This window comes from Trichosurus vulpecula, chromosome 9, assembly GCF_011100635.1.
Source record: "Trichosurus vulpecula isolate mTriVul1 chromosome 9, mTriVul1.pri, whole genome shotgun sequence".
NCBI lineage: Eukaryota > Metazoa > Chordata > Mammalia > Diprotodontia > Phalangeridae > Trichosurus > Trichosurus vulpecula.
Genome location: NC_050581.1, coordinates 203,071,637 through 203,091,989, shown reverse-complemented (window position 1 = coordinate 203,091,989; position 20,353 = coordinate 203,071,637). Strand labels below are relative to the sequence as shown.

At 49.7% G+C, this 20,353-nt stretch overlaps 1 protein-coding gene across 1 annotated transcript in view; it reads right to left on the bottom strand.

The window, feature by feature from the left end:
* AOAH (acyloxyacyl hydrolase) overlaps positions 1–20,353 on the bottom strand; it is a gene marked incomplete at its 5' end in the record, with an annotated part of 93,789 nt that overhangs the window by 5,985 nt on the left and 67,451 nt on the right. Inside the window, 7 exon segments of the mRNA XM_036738693.1 lie at positions 963–1,039; positions 8,372–8,468; positions 8,950–9,009; positions 9,101–9,159; positions 11,884–12,056; positions 15,672–15,746; positions 19,072–19,108. Coding sequence (XP_036594588.1) covers positions 963–1,039; positions 8,372–8,468; positions 8,950–9,009; positions 9,101–9,159; positions 11,884–12,056; positions 15,672–15,746; positions 19,072–19,108 — 578 coding nt within the window.

Sequence of the window (20,353 nt, the reverse complement as noted above, 5' to 3'; positions counted from 1 at the left end):
ATCTGCAAATTTGGGGTAATCATAGCACCTGCCTCGTGGGGTTGTCACAAGGACAAAATGAGATGATACTTGTAAACAGCTTCACTAACCTTAAAGTGCTACGGAAATACTCGCTATTATTATGAGACCAGAGAGCCGCTGAAATACTCACAACGAGGACGATGCCTGGGGTGGTTATGGGAGAAAAGCTGGGGACATTACTCATTGGAGGAATGTGTTCAGCTCAGACCAGCTTGATGAATGCCAATTCATCAATAAGCATTTATTAATCACTTTGGGGATGTGCAGTACAGACCAGATAAAGAAACTGAGTAGACACCAGGTGCTAGCTGGGGGAGGGAAGAGGACGGAGTCAGACTCTGGGCTGAGGCATCGCACGCTAAAAGGAAGTGTGAAGGTCATAGTAGCAGGAACATAGAGACACTGGTCAAGTAATGGGGAAGAGGCAAAGAAGCCCAGCAGGCTGTGAGCCTCAGTTTCCTCTAAGAGCTTCCTCTTAGCTGACATTGCTTGTTTTCAGAGAAGTTGCTGGCCTTGTTGGCAGCGTGAAAGGTGGGGGACAAGTGGCTCTAAGTGGCACCTGTTGGATGGGGATGACTGGGAGGTGAGAAAGACCTGGAGGAGGGGAAGGGTTTGCCAGAGCAGCCGGGGGAGGAGGCTCAGGCTCCACCTAGCAGGAGCTCAGCAGCATCTGGCCCTGCCCTGCCATGGGCACCTCCCTGGAGAGAGTCCTCAGAGCCCAGCTTGAGGTGCCCTGAGGGGCAGGGTCAGAAGTGAGGGATCCCATCTCCCATGCCAAGCTGGACCCATAAATGAATGAATGAATGAATGAATGAATGAATGAATGAGGGGCAGCACAGGGCCCTCTGGCTGGAGCAACCCCACCCAACTCCTTGGAGTGGCCTTCATGGCCTCCATGTGCCCCCCTGCCTCTCTTCCCATGGGCCTGTGCATGCCCTTACCTCATTGGGGTGGAAACCATCTGCTGGCTCAATCAGCTGCCAGGTCTGTCCCCCTCTCCTCTGCCACTCCTCAGACACTGTGGAGCACACAACCAAGGCCATTGCTGTTATTAGGGATAGCAATCCTAAGAGCATTGAAAGATCTTTGAACTACTTCCCAACCTCATTCCCCTTGAAGCTGGAAGGAGGCTCTGCAGGGACTATTAGTACCTTTGCAGAGAAGGGGAAGCTGAGGCCCAGTCAGGTCAAAGCTTTATAGAAGGTGAGTATAGGGGGATTCGAACCCATCTCTCTGAGTCTCTACTTTTGGATTCTGGTCTAGGACCGTGGAAAGGCGGCTCTCAGAACAAGCCCATGCTTATGTAGCAGCCCATGTACGTGTGGGCATCCAGGGCCCTCCTTTCCTGACTCTTCTTTCTGATGGAGGAAGGCAGGATCGCTGCCTTCCGGTGACATCCAGTCTGCAGAACGCTGCCTGGTTTGGAGGCATGTGGGGGTGTGGGGCGGCCCCTTACCAAGGCCAGGGCTCTGGCCATTGGCTTCACTGGGAGCTTTAGTGATCTTGGTGCTGCCCAGTATGATCAGGCCAACAATGCCCCCTCTTCCTCCTCTGAAACAAGGCTCTGAGGGAGGCAAAGCTGTGCCTGGGTGCCCTCTGAGGTCATTCAGGGCTTGGATGTATGCCAAGCTTTCTAAGTCCTGCCCTCAGAAGTAGAGAATAATCATACTGAGTTCAGATGGGGGAAAGGAGAGAGCTCCAAGTAGTTTACAAGCTTGCCCCACCCTCTTCAGTCAGCCAGTGGCAGAGCCAGGGTCAAAAGTGAGGGATTCAGTCTCCCATGCCAGGCTGGACCCATAAATGAATGAACGAATGAATGAAATAACAAATGAATGAATGAGCGAGTGAAGGAATGAACAAATGAATGAGTGAGTGAATGAATGAACAAATGAATGAGTGAGTGAGTGAATGAATGAGTATGAATTAACAAATGAATGAATGAACAAATGAAGGAACGAACGAGTGAGTGAGTGAATGAATGAAAAAAGCATTTACTAAATGCTTCCTATATGCAAAGCTCCGCTCTAGGGCTGGAGACCAAATAGGAAAGTCAGTCCCTGCTCCTGAGACTGTCTTGTTGGAATGGAGCAGCCCGCACCCATCAGCTCTTGGTCTGATGGAAAGGTCCCACGTTCCTCAGGGTGCCGCAGCGAAGCAGACAAAAGGTCAGAACCGTCTTTACTGCCATTTCCATTAATGAAGCCAGATCCATTTCTGATGTTGGAACGTCTGATGGTGCCAGAGATTTCTGGGGGCGAGGACCTTCTCTCCCAGTTCTCAGGAGCTGTGGCTGCCGAATGGGCAGTTGTCAGATGGCATCTCCCTGAAGTTCGATGCTTTGGATGTTGGCTGCAGGGGCTGGGCTGCTGTTCCCAGGGCTTTTGGGCTGCCTCCACTGGGATCTGAGAGGAGGTGGTGGCCAAGGGGGCAATGGCGGTTTGATTCACCCGGCATGTGCGACCTTCCATCTGTCCCTCAGAGTCCTGTGGCTTCAGATAGGCTGATCAGCCTTCCCTGGGAGTGGCAGGTGGTGGGCATGGCTGACTCCTCCCTAGGGCTTGCTCCCTTGGTTGATGGCTTCAGAAGCTGGGCTAGAAGCAAGTCTGGTGGTCTGGGCGAGGTGTGCTCCCTGGGACTTTGGGGCTTACCTGCCCATCGATGCTCTCTTCCTACTTGGAGATTTCATGACTATCCCTTATCTTGGCATGGAACGCCAGCTTGCTTTGGTGAATAAACTCCCTGACTCCGTAGCTATGTGCAATCCCACCGGTGGGTGTAGGCTCCATTCTCTTGCATGTGTCTCCTCCAGTGTTTTCCTCATGGACATCCACTGAATTTTAAAGGACAAGTGGGTCCAGACAAGACAGACTATACCAGGGCCCTTCATGAGACCTGACGTGAGGATCATGGGACTCGGCCCTGGAGGGGACCAAAAAGATCATCTTGGTCAGATCCCTCAGAGTCCCAGAGCGGGGTCTGCCCCAGGCACAAGTGGGCAGCCACAGGGTCGGGGTTCAAACACAAATCTTCTGGCTTTTGGTATGTGGGGTCCTATGTAGTCTCGCGGCTTTACAGCTGGTAGAGGTAGGAGGAGAAAGGCGCTCTGAGGGGCTCTTGGTAAAGTCACCGATGCCTGCTTACTGTGCTGTTCTCTACCAGGAACCACTTTCTACAAATGGCATCACTCTCAAAGAGCCTACTGTGCGCACGCACGCATGTGTGTACACGTGTGTGCATGCCCAAGGACAGTGAAACTGAAGGCTTCCAGTGAATCTCAGAGCTGGACGAGACCTCAGTGATTGCTCTCCTACCTGGACAGGGACCTCCTCTCCAGAATCTCTGGTGAGCCATCATCCAGCCTTTGCTTGGAGCTCGCCAATAGGATGGCCTGAGGGCCAGATAAATGGGATGCTACCTAGAAGCCTTCAAATACTCCAGTGGCTTTGTGAGCTCAGATGTGGACGTCCCTCCAAGGATACAGGCTGCAGCCCATCCCTGTCTTCTCAGCTCTTGTCCATATCCTTCCATAATGTGCCACAGGGAGTCCACCCAGTGGGCACCCCCAAATGAGGTGAAGGCCGGGGCAGCATTGGGGGCTCAGGCTGGAGTGAGTTTTGAGGAGCCGGGACGGGGAAGGGATGCCTGCGAGCGACATGGGCTGGGAAAGCAGCAGGTTGGAGGTGCACACCTCGAATTCGCTCCCTCTCAGTTTAGCTGATTTGTCGAAGGCTCAGTGAAGAAAGCCAGGCTTCCTTCATGCAGCCGTGAGGTCAGGAAAGGCTAGGAGAGACACCTCGCAGTCGCCAAGCCGAGGCCTGATTCCCTCATCGAAAAGCCCCCTTACTGGTGTCCCATTTGCACGATGCTTCAGTGTAAATGTAATGCCAAGGGGTCTCTTTGTACCTCTTTAAAAATTAAAAAAAAAGTTAACCATGAATTCTGGTGCTTAGTTATTTTGAGCTTTCCGCAGCACTTTCTATTTTTGAGATTATTTTTGCCTCGCTGCCATTTGTGAGGACTCGACAGAAAGGACTTGACAGATCTTTCTTTCTTTCTTTCTTTCTTTCTTTCTTTCTTTCTTTCTTTCTTCCTTCCTTCCTTCCTTCCTTTCCATCATCTATCCATCCATACTCTCTCTCTCTCTCTCTATGTTTTTGTCCTTCATTCTCCAAGAGGACCAAAATGACGTTACATTGTTGGGGTCAAGGTACAGTGCATCAGACCGTGTCTGATCAGACCAATACGAGCTCGGAAGGCTCAACCACAGGTCGGGGAAAATAGCCCTAGTAAATGTTTGGGCATATTCTCTAAATTTCCGCACCTCTAGAATCTATCTACCTACACAAAAAGTGTCCCCATACAGAGTCCAGTTTTCCGGACTCTTGGGTACTCCAGAGCAGTCAAGGAACCTCACCTCATATTTTACAAGAAAACCTGAGGCCGTTCTCCGAGAGCCCCCTTTCTCGCGTCCTCCTCACCCCCCACCCCACATCACTCAGGCGCCTTCAGCCCCTCGCCCCTCCTTTCCCCCATCTCCAATGATGAGGAGGCCTGACTACCGACCAAGCCCACCCCTCCCCCTGCTCCAGCGATCCCAGCCATCCCGCCTCCTCCAACAGACCGTTCCCTCTGCCATCCCCGCTTTTATTGATTTTCCCTTCTCCCTCCCTGCTGCCTACAGACACGCCCGTGATCTCCCCATCCTCAAACCCCTCCCTTGATCCTTCCAACTCCACTATCGTTCTATTTCTCTTCTGCCTTTTGTAGCTAAATTCCTTGAAAAGGCCACCTATTATAGGGGCCTCCACTTTTCTCTCACTCTCTTCTTTTTAAAATTATATTCTATTTCCCCCAATTACATGTAAAATCAATTTTTAACATTCATTTCTTTTAAAGTTTTGAGTTCCAAATTCTCTCATTCCCTCCCTCTCCTCCCGCTCGCGCTGAGACGGAGCAAGCTGACATAGGCTCTACATGCGCAATCATGTCAAACACGTTTCCACATTAGTCACTGCTCCCACTCTCTTCTTAGCCCTTTACAATCTGGCCATGACCTCATCACTGCCCTCTCCAAAGTGACCAGTGGTCTCTTCGTTACCAAACCCGGCGGCCGCTGCAGCCTCTGACGCTGTCGGTCACTCTTTCCTCCTCGACTCTCCAGGTTTTCAGGACACTCCTTCCCCCTCCTGGTTCTCCTCCCGGCTCCTGGTTCCCTTCACTCCTCCTGGTTCCCCTTCCCCTCCTGTTTCTTCTCCCCCCTCCTGGTTCTCCTCCTCTCTCCCTGACGGCTCCTCCTCTAACTCCGGTTCTTCCTGGGATCTCTTCTTTTCTCTTCTCCCTCAGTCCTGCTTCATTTGGCGAGCTCATCAGCTCCTACGGATTCAATGATTTCTGTGCTAATGTCTCCCAAATCCACTTATTCTGCCCCAAACTCTCTGCCGACCTCCAACCTCGCATCTCCAAATGCCTTTCAGACATCTCAAACTGGATGTCCAGTAAGACCTCTTAAACTCCATGTCCCAAATAGACCTCATCCTCTCCCCCCTTAACCCTGACCCCACTCCCCTGTTACTGTAGAGGGCACCCCCATCCTTTCAGCTCCTCAAGCTCACAACCTAGGAGTCACTCCCTTCCCCCCTCCCGCAAATCCAATATGGTGCCAAAGCCTGTCAATCTCTGCACCATCTCTCCAATACGCCCCCTTCTCTCCTCTGACTCTGGTCCCAGCCTAGTGCAGATCCTCATCATTCATGCCTGGATCACTGCAGTAGCTGCTGGGGATCTGCCTGCCTCATCTCTCCCCCGCCCCCCCCCCCCAGGCCATCCTCCATCAGCCACTGCCCCAGGCCAGGAATGCTCTCACTCCTCCACTCTGACCGCTGATCCCCCGGCCCCAGCTCCTCCAGGAAGCCTTCCCCAACCCTCTTCATTCCAGGGCCTTCCCTCTGGTCACTACTGCCTGTTTATCCTGGATAGAGCTTGCTTTGCACATACATTTCTGTTCACTCATCTCCCCTGTTAGACTGGGAGCTCCTTGAGGGCAGGGATTGTCTTTGGACTCTTTTTGTATCCCTAGTGCCTGGCACATAGTAGGTCCTTAATAAATGTTGATTGATTATTGAAAGGGGAGCCTCCCCATTTCTGGACAGTGTGTTGGCAACCAAAAATGGGCTCCTTAGCACTTAGTCAACAAGTGCCCTTGACTAGTTTGGCTTTTTCCCCTGAACTGAATGCTGTTTGTATGTTGGACTGGAGTAAGCTTGTCGGCCCCTTCACCTTGCTTCCCTTGCTTAAGCTGATGGAAAGAACCTGTGCTTTCCTGGTCAACCCCTTCACCTTGCTTAAGCTGATCGAAAGAACCTGTGCTTTCCCCGGCATACCTTACACCCCCGCAGAAGCCGGATGGTTAAAAACAGCTTCCGTTGGAGCCAGAGGCTGCTATAACTACAGCCACAGCTGAAGCTGAAGCAGGAGCTGCCAGTAGCAGAGCTGACCTACGGGAGGAAGCTGAACAAGGACTTGAGGCCAGTGAGTAATCTTTTTACCATAGAGGGGGAAGCATGATTTTGTTTTACACCATCATGCTTCTCTGTAGCCTCCTGGTTACTCTTGTAAGGCGTACTTATTGGGCCTGGAAGCTTTTGATCAATATGTCAAAATGGGGATGCTGGTTCATGGGTTGGTTACTGGGAGCCTAAATATATGCTTTGATTCTTCTGCCTCCTACTTTGAGAGTTTCTTATATCCGGCGGTCCCGAACCTTTCAGACACATATATGATCCTCTTTGAGATTATAAACTCTGCCCTCCTAATACATTTTAAAACCATATTTTTTTTCACCACTCTCAGCTTATGTCAAGCGTTGGTACTCCTGAGATTTTCACAGGAATATGCCACACTTCTACTCATCCTCTGCTACCTGCCTTTGTCTCCACCTTCTGCATATATCCTTTTAAAATCTAAGTTGGTTGGAGACTTTTCAATGTCAGAGCTTAAGATAAATTCCGTATTTCTACCACAATAGAACTGTTTCTCTCTGTCTCTTCAGAATTTCATTCTTGGGAGTTTCCAACCCCTCTTGGGCTAATTTTTCCTATATAATCTTTTTTTAAAATTTTATTTATTTATTTCATTTTTGGAGGGGGGGGAGGCATGTATTAGGAGGGCAGAGTTTATAATCTCAAAGAGGATCATATATGTGTCTGAAAGGTTCGGGACCGCCGGATATAAGAAACTCTCAAAGTAGGAGGCAGAAGAATCAAAGCATATATTTAGGCTCCACAGTAACCAACCCATGAACCAGCATCCCCATTTTGACATATTGATAAAAAGCTTCCAGGCCCAATAAGTACACCTTACAAGAGTAACCAGGAGGCTACAGAGAAGCATGATGGTGTAAAACAAAATCATGCTTCCCCCTCTATGGTAAAAAGATATTACCCACTGGCTTCAAGTCCTTGTTCAGCTTCCTCCTGTAGGTCAGCTCTGCTACTGGCAGCTCCTGCTTCAGCTTCAGCTGTGGCTGTAGTTATAGCAGCCTCTGGCTCCAACGGAAGCTGTTTTTAACCATCCGGCTTCTGCGGGGGTGTAAGGTATGCCGGGGAAAGCACAGGTTCTTTTGATCAGCTTAAGCAAGGTGAAGGGGTTGACCAGGAAAGCACAGGTTCTTTCCATCAGCTTAAGCAAGGGAAGCAAGGTGAAGGGGCCGACAAGCTTACTCCAGTCCAACATACAAACAGCATTCAGTTCAGGGGAAAAAGCCAAACTAGTCAAGGGCACTTGTTGACTAAGTGCTAAGGAGCCCATTTTTGGTTGCCAACACAGACAGATCTCCCAACCTTTGGCCAGGAAGCCTCAGCCTCAGAGCTCAGCATCTCAAAGTGGGCAGAATGACTCTGGCAAGGAGGAAGTCCCTGGTCATTGCCATTGATAATGATCAGATGGGGATGGCTTTCTTGCCCAGAGAAGCCTTCAGCTTTGCCAGGTCCCAGAAGGCCTCCAGTGGGTGCAAAGCACATCCCTCCTGGCTGGGCCACTCACCCCCCAGCCCATCCAAAATTGTCCCCATATGAGGGAGAGGCCTGCCCACTTTACTGAGTGTGGCCAGGGAAAGGCCAGCTCCCCTGTCAGACCTCACAAGCTGCCCTTTCTGTAGATGAGCAAATTGAGACCCAGAGAGGAGCAACGATCAGTCTAAGCTCACAAGGCAGGATTCAAACTCGGGTCCTCTTAGTGCAAATCCACTGAACCACACAGAAGAGTTTATGTTGCCATGTTCATAAAACCTGCCCTATGAGCAGGCCAGGAACACAGAGCAGCTGCAGCCCCCAGAATGGAAGGGTATACTCACTTTCTTTGAAAGGATAATCCAGGTACAGGAGACTCATGTTGGCAAATTTCTCACTGGCTGCAATCTTTTCCAGAACGTTGGAAAGTTGCTTGGCTCTCTGCAAACAAGGAGACGGGTAGGGGTCCACAACAACAGGATTTCAAAGTAGCCCCCTCCTTCCCCTCCCCTACTCCCAGCCCTCCATCAGGCAGAGATCAGGTCTAACAAAAGCCAGGCTGAGTTAATTTTCCTCCTTCCTTCCTTCCTTCCTTCCTTCCCTCCTTCTCTCCCTCCCTCTGTCCTTCCCTCCTTCCCTCCCTCCCTCCTTCCTTCCCTCCTTCTCTCCCTCCCTCTGTCCTTCCCTCCTTCCCTCCCTCCCTCCTTCTCTTCCTTCCTTCCTTCTTTCCTTCCTCACTCCCTCCTTCCCTCCCTCCCTTCCTTCCTTTTTTCACATGTGTGTGTACATATATAGCTATATATTCATATACTATCTCTTGATCACACTGCCAGGTTGATATACTACATGATCGCTTGGTTCCTGGGCCCTCTTAGAGAAGGATCCTCCTAGAGAACACAGAAGGGCCAGGGGCATGCCATACTTCAGAGGTGAGAGTCCGGAGAGTCTCATTGGAGGACATCCAGCCTTGGCAGGGGTTCACCTGTGGGTGGACAACATTGCACACTTTGGTCAGAGAGGAAAAGGCTGCAGTGGGGACCTCTGGTCTGGGACTAGCCCCTGGACCTGCTCACCTGGAGACAGCTGAGGAAATCATAGAGCTGCGTGTAAGTTACATCTCTGTTCAGCTGGCCTAGAAGAGAGTGATTGTCAACATCAGAGAGAACCAACTCCTTGCAATGAAGGGTGATATTTCTGAATGTGGCACAAAGCCAAAGTCTCCAAAGTTCCCTAATTCACTGTTTTTTTTATTGGGATAAATGTTCATTAACTGGGTATAAGGTCCACTCTGACCTTCAGGTCTCAGGGCATTTCTGGTTCTGGGATGCTCTAAGAGTGTGGGCTGGAGTTCAGACTCTAGAGCCAACCCCAGAGGGCCAATGAAGTCTTGGGGGGAGGCATGTGATTTCTCATTTGTGAGGAGCTGGGTTTTAACTGGAGTGGTGGTAATGGTGGTGGTGGGAGTACTAAGGATGTGAGCCATCCCAATACATGCTAGGGTGGGAAAATGGCCTTGAAGGCTGGCACCCCATTCTGCTCATGACCTGGGATCCAACTCACTGAGGGCCTTTCACCCAGGGGACACAGCTACCTGCTGATGGAACCAATCCTTCTACCCAAGCCTGGGAGCCCCCTGACTCCTGGGAGCCCTTTGGGACCAGCTGGGGTGGTGTGGGACAATGCTATAGCTGAGTGCCCCCATCCTGATCTCCTTCACCACACACACACGCACACACCTCATACACACACATCATATACACAGATGCAGGACTCTCTCCCTCTCCCTCCAGTCTTCCCATCTCCCACTCTGGGGCTGAGCCCTGAGCATTTTGCCCTCCCCTTCTCCCCTCTAAGAGAATGACTAGAGCCTTGCGCATGAACGGGTCTCTTGCTCTGCACAAATGGATGAAAATCGAGGCCACATCTCAAAGCCATGCATGAGATTGATGGTGACAGGCCCAGGCTTATTTTTCACTTATCTCCCAGATGGGCCAGACTGAAAGCTCGCTCGAGTCCATCTCCCTGACAAGGAGGAGGCTGTGCCCGTGTGAGTGAGTGAGCGAGTGGGCAAGCCCCAGGCTGGCTCGGCAGCCAAGCAGGGTCCCAGGGACGTGCAGGGGTCTCCCTCTGGATCCTGTCAAAGCATCTGCATGTTCTGATTAGGCAGAAAACCAACAATTAAAGCCAAGCTTCTGCCCCGCTGCCCTCCTGGCAGGGGACTTGGTCAACACCCCGCTGCATCCCTGCCTTTTCTGCTTCCAAACTGCCACGTTTCCCCTGCTCAGATTTCTGGTACTTCAGTCTGTCGGTTCCGAGGCTCCGCCCCGAATCCCTGGGTGCGTTGGACTAGCCTCTGAGGCTCTATGCCGAGCGAGGAAAGACCGACGACCTCCCTCGACAGCCTCGCCCATCTCCCGGGATCCCCTTCCTTTCACCTTGCTCTTAGGGCTCTCTGGCAAAGACCGTGCCTGTGCTGAGCAGCTGCCTGTTCTTTATGCATTCATTCATTCACTCATTCATGCATGCATTCATTCCCTCATTCATCCATCCATCCATTCATTTATTCATTCATTTCACAAGCCTCTTCCACTGGCCAGGCACGTTTGTTTTTGGGAGGAGTGCTCTAAGTCCTAGCGTCCCACCTCCTCCCTGAGGTTCATCCCTCCCCCGTTACTCTGGCATTTCTGGGTACAGACATGTCCCAGACACACTTTTCTGCAGCTGTTTGCGGTGGGAGCCCTCAGACTAGATCGAGAGCTGGGAAGGGAGGCCCGGAAGCAGAAAACGGGATGACGGTGTGTTTCTGCTGTGACCCGATCTCCACTTTCTGTGCTCGAAGCACAGGCGTGTCCCCTTCCTAGATGCCTGTGAAAGGGCTGGGCATCTCTCTCCACGGGCCGGGTCATCAAGGAGAACCAAGTGTCCTTAAAAAACGGACCATGGGTTTCAAGGGAAGATCGAAGAAGACCAAAGACGGGTTGTTTGTACATCGTTGTTCGCTTGGTGTCTTCCCCCGTTAGACTGGGATCTCCTCGAGGGCAGGGACTGTCTCTTGCCTTTTTTGTATCTCCAGAGCTTAGGGTAGTTCCTAGCACGCAGTAGGTACTTAACACATGTTTACTGACTGACTGACTAAAGAGGCAGAGCGGAATCCTGACCCATGTTGGGAGTTTGGGCTGGGAGGAGGTGGAAGAAGGGGTGACAGAGGAGCAAGGGAAGGACCAGTAAGCCTCGGGAACCAAGCTCTTTTTGAAGGAAAAGCCGCTGAAGGCTTCTTGGGGGGAGGGGAGAACACCAATGCAATTCTTTGTTGACTTAATCCACAAGCGTTAATGAGGCTCCTACTGTGTGTCAAGCACTGGCTGGGCTAGCCTGGGATACAACGACTCATAACGGCACTAGAAAGAGCTGCTGTCTTCTGGGGGCTCCCACCGAGAACTTCAAAGAGCCCATCAAACTGGACGCATCTTGGAAGCAAGAGCTCCAGTGACTGTCCACGTGACTGCCAGCTGTGCCCCCTTATATTAGGCTGGGATCCAGAAACCCATTCTCACCAAACATTTTCTTGACTGATCTTCACTTCCCAACCTCTGGCTTCCAAAGCTATGGTTCAGTGGCTAGCGTTAAGACAACCCCACCTGTGCCCTTTGGGTCTTCAGTCTCTTGACCAAGACTTCAGAATTCCTAGAAATCCTTTCCCTGCCGGCAGCCACACTGGTGCCCACATTAAGCAGTGAGCTCAGTTCTCCATCCACAGCACCACAGAAAATGCTGTTGGTTTGAACCAGGTACATAGAAACTAGGAGCCCATCGGAATTCTGATCTAAAAGACCCCAGGATTGATCCCAACTTTTACCCAGTGGATGGTATCGGTCGTGCAAATGGTCCCAGAGGAAGCGGCCATCTGCCAGTCCATAGAGTACCACATGGCTGCCTGGAGGGAGGCGAGAATTCAGAAACGTCAATGTTTCCATGACGTGAGCCCTCATGTCCTCTGGAGTGGTCATCTTTGACACAGAGTCAATATTCCTGTTGGTGAAAGAAATAGAGGAAAGGCCTGAGCAGCAGCGTGGGTTGAACTGTGCTGGAAGTGCCCACCTCCCCACCCCCTACACACCCCTTGGGTTTCACTGGGAAGTTATGATCTCTTGGCATTCCTGAGCCCTTAGGGGCCCTTTGGAAGTCCCACAGAAGCCTTTTGATCTGAGGGTCAGCTCCCTGTCTCAGTGGGAGACCTGGGTCACTTCAAAAATCAATATGGGGGTGGAGACTAGATCAGACTGTCTGAGTCCCTGCTCACTGCTTGCCCCGCCCCCACCTACTGACTTGGAGATTTTCTGGGTCATTGACAAGGAAAACCTGCTCCTGACTCAATTCCTCATTTAGGTGATAAAGTCCCAGCAGAACACCCACACTCCCTCATAAATCACAGGAACCAAAAGCCAGAGAAAGGAAATTCATGACTCCAGGCATGGACCTGGGACCATTTCTCTTTCTCTATGAAATCAAAAAGCCAGCTTTTAAAATTCTCTGAGTGGGAGAGGGGACCATTTGAAGACAGGCCATCTGTGTCGCCAGGGGCCAGGAGCCTCCGGCTTAGGAAACACTCGGGGCTTTTCCCAGTTCCCACCTGCAGGGTCTGTCCTTCAAGCATTTCTTGAGGACAATGAATTCTTTCTCTAGGTTAATTATGGAAATGTCAGAACCTTCACCCCATCAAATCACAGAATCTTGGCAGTTGACGGGTGCTTAGTGAGGGAGTCACAGACTCACAGGCTCAGGGTTGGAAGCCCCCAGTGGCCTTCCTCCTTCCTGCCTCTGGGCTTTGTTCATCAGGAGTTAACATTGATTCAGTTCTTGCATTTAAGGATGAAGAGTTCCAGAACTACAGCCAGAAGGACCCTTAGAAGGCCAATGAAGCCAACCTCCTCCTTTTACAGAGGAAGGAACTGAGACCTGGAAAGCTCAGGTGATCAGTTCAGGGTCTTTTGTCATAGTGAGGGCTTAATAAAGGCTTCTTCATTCATTCTCCACTCAAGTGTCTGAAAAGTGATTTGAACCTGCATCTTCCTGACCCCAAGCCCAGCACCCTGTCCCATGATGGTCCTGGGACGTGCACATCCAGACACCACAGGGAAGGATCCCTCACCACAGATGCCTCCTTCCTGACAAAGGCCTCACCAGGCACATCGACAACCTATAGATTTGTGTGCCACCTGACTGATGACACAGGGTGAGAGGCAATGTTCTGAGAGAGAAACTCAAAAAGAAAAAACAACCTGACATGTTCTTGGGGCCTTGCTATACGTCATTTGGTCTCCATCCAAAAGCTGACCGGCAATGATAAAGAGGCCTGGCCCATGCGGATCCCAAACCTTGCTTGTGCTTTCTGAGGCTGGGCCTCCTCTGCACTGTCTGCCATGTCCCTTGTCTGTCGATCCACCCCAGGGTCCTTACCCCTTACTCTTCAGAAAATAGTCTAATCATACAAGATCTCATGGCAAGGGAACCGTGCCAATAACCACAGAATTAAATATAGTCGACGCCGACATAACGTGTCAAAGTTTGTTGCACACTTGGGGCATATTGGCCTCATTGCCATCTGTGTGTCAGGGCTTTGCTTGAAGTCTTTCTAGGGTGGGAGTGGGAGTGGGAGGGGCTGAGCAGCCTGGCTCAGACAAGGGGTCTGTCCCCATACTTGGTAGCAGGGAGAGTAATGGAGGGAAGGAAGATGTCTGCCCCATTGTCCCAACATCCTACCAGGCAGCTGCACCATCCCCAGTTGCCATGCCCGGCCCTGGTGAGCTGTGCCCACTCCGGCAGAATGAGCCCTATTGGGTGCTGAACTGGTTCTGACACACTCACACTCCTCCTGAAGCCCATTTCACAGCCAGGAACCAAGCAGTCCCTGCTGGAAATCTCATCCGTTCCCCTTCCCCTCATCCATTGCTCTTGGGGGGGGGCACACCCTGGCAAAAGGGTTGTTGATTTTGTCTCCGTATCCTCAGGGCCCTTGCTTAGTGCTTGTTGGATTTGGTTGGTCCTTTCCCCAACCCCCTCATTTGACAGATTTTACAGAAAATTGAGACCTTGACAAGTGAAGAGACTTGCCCCAGGTCACTGCAGCTAGAAATGGCAGGCTGTGCCTAGAATACTTCCTCCTATTTTATACCCAAAGGTTTTCACTCCAATGGGAGAACCATTTTTAGAAGTAGTTGTGGGGGAAAGAGCTAGTGTGACTTTTTCAATACAGAGAGTTCTAACCCCCTCATTCTCTCCTGTCTCCTCAGGAAGCAAGACATCTTTCCAAGGTGGGGGTTGGGGGGCATTATCCCATCATCCCTGACACATGTTGGAGTCACACCTGGGATGCAGCCTGTGTGCAATGATGCTATCTTCGGACTCTCAAAGGTTGAGGAAACACACAGAAAGTTCTGAGAAGCACCAGGATAGAACCCACCTGGCAGCAGTGCCCCAGCCATGCCCAGGTATGGGGGAGGGAGGCTGTGCCTGAGCATATACTGAAAGTGCCTTGGTTCTCTGGGTTCAGATGTTTGCCCTGTGGTTTATGGGGATACCTCCCTCAGCACCCTGCTCCTGTCCCTCACTCCTGGGACTCCTTGACTCTCTCAGGACATTTGTTGTCCTCTGTACAACGTGGGCCAGTCCTTTTTCTGAGGGTTATGAGGACTGGAGAAAAAAAGATAGGATTTTCTCAGCATCCAGTGGAGACCTGATAGTTGGTGGGTAAGAGGAGATATACTTGAGTCATTTTGTATTAGAGATGTTCTTTGTTGTGAGACATGAGACAATGTTAGCAAAGCGAAAATGCTGGTGTTGGAATTTGATGGGTTTGAATTCTCTCTGAACTACAGCTGTGCAACCCTTGACAAGCTGATTGGTCTCTCAGGGCCCCAGTTTCTTTATCCATAAAATGGGGATGAGAACATTTGCTCTGCCCTTTCAAGGAGTTTTATTTATTGAGGATCAGAGTGGGGCTGAGGGGCAGAGCTGAGCCTGTGCTGTTCCCCCAGGGGCACATTGGGGGTGAGCTCCTGCTGAGGACTCTTTCTGCAAAGGAGAGGGTTTATGGGATCCTGGGGCAGCTGTGGAGGGCACCAGGGTTCCATGGAGAGTAGAGAAGTGGCCTCCCTGGAAGGAGAGGCAGCAACTGGCATGCCATCTGGCATAGCCTCCCTGGCCTATTCCTTCCTGGAATGCTGATTGCTAGTCCCTGACTCCTTGAATTGCCCATGTCTGAATATCCCTTGCCATGAGAACAAGGAGGGCCTTGGGAACTGTGAGGTTTACTTCTAGCGCAGTCTTGGTTGGAAAATTCATGTTGGAGAAGGTGTTGGCAAGGGCAGCACCACTGAGTTCTGTTTCTACCTTCTGGGCATCTCAGCTTGGCCACTCATTAGCTGTGTGATCAAGAACAAGTCCCTTCTACTCTATAAACTGTATTCCCTCATCTGTGAAACACACGGGTTGGACACCATGATCCATTTCTAAAGTTGCTTTGAGCTTAAACATCGAATGTTCTATTTCATTGGCATTGGGTTCCAAGGTAGAAAGAAAGAAAGGCAGAGCATCAAACACTGGAAAGACAAACCAGAAAGGCCACAACCTTTGCCAACTACTCACCCGTTACACACGTCATTCCCAAGCATGGTGTAGATGACAATGGCGGGTTGATCCAACAGCTGGTTCCTGGACAAGCTGATAAACAGGAGAGCAAGGCAGAGTTGGAGAACTTTCTGACCCTTAACCTTGGACTCAGGCTGAGAGAGCCCCAGGAATCTCCGGTTGGTTTAGTCCTCTGTTTTAATGGGTTATTCCTTACAGTGATGCTTCTTGCTTTTCCTTTTATTTCTTTCCTTCAGTCTTCCCTCTTCCTATAATGACCAACTACTTTCTCAGTTCCTACACTTTCTTTTGTGATTTTAGTTCCACCACCCATTTCCCACCAAACTGAGTGCACATAATTCTATAGATTTGAAAATAATGGATCATGAGGGTGAATATAAGGGCAGGTCCTAGAATACCTTGATTTCAGCAAGACATTTGACACATTTATCATGGTATCTGAGCTGACCTGATAGAGATGTGTGCAATAGATGATGGTATAGTTAGGTGACTTGGAAGTGGCTGCATCCACAGAGTGCTTAGTATCCAATTGGTGTCAACCTGGAGGGATATCTCTAGAGAGATCTCTCCTTGGCATTCTGCTACTCAATATTTTTCTTACTTAAATGATGAGTCTTATCAAATATGAGGATGACACAAAGCTGGGAGGGAGAGCTAAAATACTGGATGACTAAATTGAGATCCACAAAGTTCTTGGCAGATTAGAAGTATAAGTTGAAACTAACAAAATGAAATTTAATAGAGATAAAATTTTGTTTTAGTGGATGGAAAAATGAAAAGGATTATATTTGATGGACAAGAACAGATTCTATTAATGTGGGAGTTACCCCTGAATCAGCTCTCTGAGTAGTTAGACTACTATGTTCTTAGAGCAAAGATCAGGTTTCATTTTAAAAAAGCTAGAAGAATAATAATGAGCAAAAGATATGACATGGAATTGAAACAACTTCAAGCAAGCAATTGATGATGGAAAATGGGTGGTGGATGATTATGAGTGGTATTGCCACATAAAACAGAGAGCACCAGTGGGAATTAAAACAGTTTAAAGAAAGCTTTGGCAAGGCATCCAACTAAACAAAGTTGTCCCAAGGGCATCTAAGGATGAAAAATGAAGGGGAGCAAACAAAAAAAATGGAAAAGATCTGCAAAGAGGAGATAATGCCAAAAGTGGGGAAAAATTTCAATGTTATATGACAACTACCAACTTACATACTTACTTTTCCATCTCTGCAGAATCTTTGAGAACTGTCTACACATCCCCAAGGGCCTGCTGGATAGGGCATTGTAGGGAACAAGCAAGCCTACATGAGTAAGCCTTACACTACAGTGGGCCATACCCTGAGCATCTTGAAATTGGCTGGAAGGTGTAGACAATAGGGGATCCCACTGAGTTTCCTCTTTGTGGAATATGACAGAGCATTTGATTGAGGGGACGATGGCAGAGCATCACCTTAAAGCTGCCTCCAATGAGCTACTTCCCATTCATGCATCATAATAATTTTAGATTCCTTGCAAGATGTGACAGTTGAATGAACACTGTTCCACAACCCTCTGCTAGTCACTTCAGGTGAGGCAGAAAACAATGTGAGGTGTGATCATCAAAGGAACGTGTCCCATGATGGAGGAGACCCAGGACAGGGTATAAGAGGAAAGAAGGTGAGGTCCTCCACATGCTCCTGTTGGCAGGTGACAGGGTGCTGACTGTATCAAGCCCCAAAACATTAATGAGCCTCTCGGAAGAGACCCACTCAAAGGAGTTTGGCTTGATTCTTCACACAGAAAAGACCAAGAGAACGAAGAATGCCCAGAGTACAAGAAGCCCAGAGTACAAGAAGCTGTTGGATGGGCAGTGGGCATGCTCAGAACAGACAGCACAGATGGACAACCAGCTGGCCCACCATGAAATAGGAGGAGAAAAGTGGATTGGATTGCCATTCAGGAAACTGCAGAGATCCATTTATGACCCCAAGCAAAGCTCCTTCTAATATTTACCAGTTTTGTTGTTGTCTGACTGTGAGACAGAATGGAATAGTCTCTGGAGAATGGAAAATGAAGATCATCTGGAGAGCAGTGCAGAGCGCCAGGGGGTGGAGAGATGGGTGTACGGGGAGGCTAGGAGGGTGACCAGGCTGCCACAAAGAACCAATGAGAAACTCCGAAGAAGGACAGGCATAAATTAAGGAATTAGATGACAGGAAAGAAGGGATGGGATAACCAGTGGATGGCAAGAGTCCACAGGGACACTCATAATATCAGGAGAAACCAAGGAAAGGCTCCAGCCTGTGGAATTCATCCCCTGTGGTGCTTATGGGAGGAATGGACAAGAGATGGATAGGATAGGTGATCAGGGAGGAGTGGGGATCAGAATCTTTTCAGGGATGAGATTCCGGGTCCATTGGAGAAAATAAAATTGTCCATTGTAAGTTAAAGACAATCAACCATGTAAGTATGAGATGGGAGAGATATAGGATACAAAAAAGATCTGCGGTGTATTGGTGGACCTCAAGTTCAATATGAGTCAACCGTATAACATGGTAGCCAAAAGGTCCCCACCCAATTAATGGGGTTCCTGGTCTACATTAGAAGAGGCATGATGTCCATACTGAAGAAGGTGGTGGAAGTTTCACTGTCCTTCACCCTGGCCAGACCTTGGCTGGAGCCTGGTAGCAGCTTAATGGCCTATGTTGTAGGAAGGATATTGAGAAGTTGGAACTCAGCTAGAGGAAGGGACCAGGAGGAAGGGGACAGGACATTGGGCCATGCAAGTGTGGGTGGAAGGAACTGGAGTGAATAACCTGCAGAAGACTTAAGGGCCCACTGCCAGCTCTCTTCAAATATTTGAAGGGCTGTCACCTAGAAGAGGATGATAGCCTCAGAGGGCACACCTAGAGACGATGAGTGAAGCTTACAGAGAGGAAAACCTTCTTAACAACTAGAACTACTGGGTCGAGAGAGAGAGAGAGAGAGAGAGAGAGAGAGAGAGAGAGAGGGCCCATTGCTAGATGACCTTTGGACTTCCTTCGAGTCTATTGTACCAGGAACCTGGGTCAAATATCACACTGGAAGACAGCCCATTCATGGCCTGAAACCCAGGAAACCTCTGGCCAGCCTTCCCTGGATGCTTTTCATTCACCCCTGTTGATCTCAAGTTTTACTAACCCCTTCTCGTTCTGCTTTCACTCCCTCCACAGGCATCTCTGTATATTCCTCCCTGAGGTGTGTGCTTGGCTTAGTGGGCACCAGGCTGGCCCTGCGCCTTCCTCTAACCCCGATTTTGAGCCTCCCACACTCTGACTCTTTAGTCATGTTTTCCTGCACTAGTCACCTTCTCGTTTTGCCTTCAGATTCAGAAAAATGGATTTGAAAACCTTTGCTGATTCCCCATCCAAGCACTCACCTTCCCATGAACTTCAGAAGATTTTTGGAAGAGGCACCTGGATCAGGGAGAGAAGGAATAAGTTAAATCTGACACCAGCAAATGCAGGCTCCCTTATCTGAAAGCCTGGAGGGGAGAGCTTGAAAGGTAAGAGTAATTAAAAATAGCCCTGAACACACACGACCTCATTGGAGTCTCACAATAACCCGGTAAGGCAGGTGCCATCATCCTCACTTTGCTGACAAGGAGACAGCCTCAGAAAAGGTAAGTAACTTGGCCAAAGGCTCGGAGGTAGCACATGTCTGAGGAAGATTCAAACTCAGGTCTTCCTGACCTCAGTCCTGGAACCCTATTCACGGTGAGGCACTGGGGTTTTCAAAGTTCTGGCTGATTTGGGAAAACAAATGAACCAGGGCTGGAGACACATGGCTTCCTCTTTCTATAGGTCTGGAGGGTCTGCCTGGTGCCCCCATTCTGGGAGCTTCATTCTCTTCACCCTCACAGTGAGGGAGCGGCACCTGTCACAATCTCCATGTCCTGTGCTCACCTTCTCCTTCCTCTTCCATATCAATCTCTTTGTCAATCACTTCCCAGATTCAGTTCCTTTCCTTGCCTTTTGGCTGGGCTTCCCTTCTCATTTCCCTCCTCTACTGGGATGTCTTTCCTCTTCCCAGTAACTCTCATCTTCCCATGGTAAAATGCTACCCAGCTGCACCCTGGGTGCCTCCCCTCCCCATAATCCCGCGGGGAGATGAATGGCCAACATAGAAGGGCCACCCGCTGCAGCGTCTCTCTTCAGGCTATGTGATTCAGACCCCAGAAAGGAGGTATCTAGGGAAACAGTAATGCCCTGGAGTGTCCTGCCTCCTGTTTGCTGCTCGTTAAATTTCATCCCATCCAGGATGTCACCTACTGGGTTACCCCTCCCTCCCTGCTGGATGTCTTCTGCAGACCTAACGAGCAGCCTACCTATGCTTTTATCCAGGTCACTGATAAAACGTTAGCCAGAACAAGGCCAAGGACAGATCCCCGTTTCTTAGCAACTGTTACACATAGAAGATATGTTCCTGTGAAGATGAAATTTTATAACACCTATCTATGATTCTTTTTTATTATTACTAGAAAAACCACCCACGAGAAACAGAAATATTCAAATATGCCCTTTTTCAACCTTTACAAAAATACATACACTCTCATACAACACGAAATGCCCTATCATTTCTATCATTGGGGCTGTAAGCTATTTAAAAAAAATCAACTTTCCCACATTCTCTCCTTTTTGATACGGAGGTATTTCTCTGGG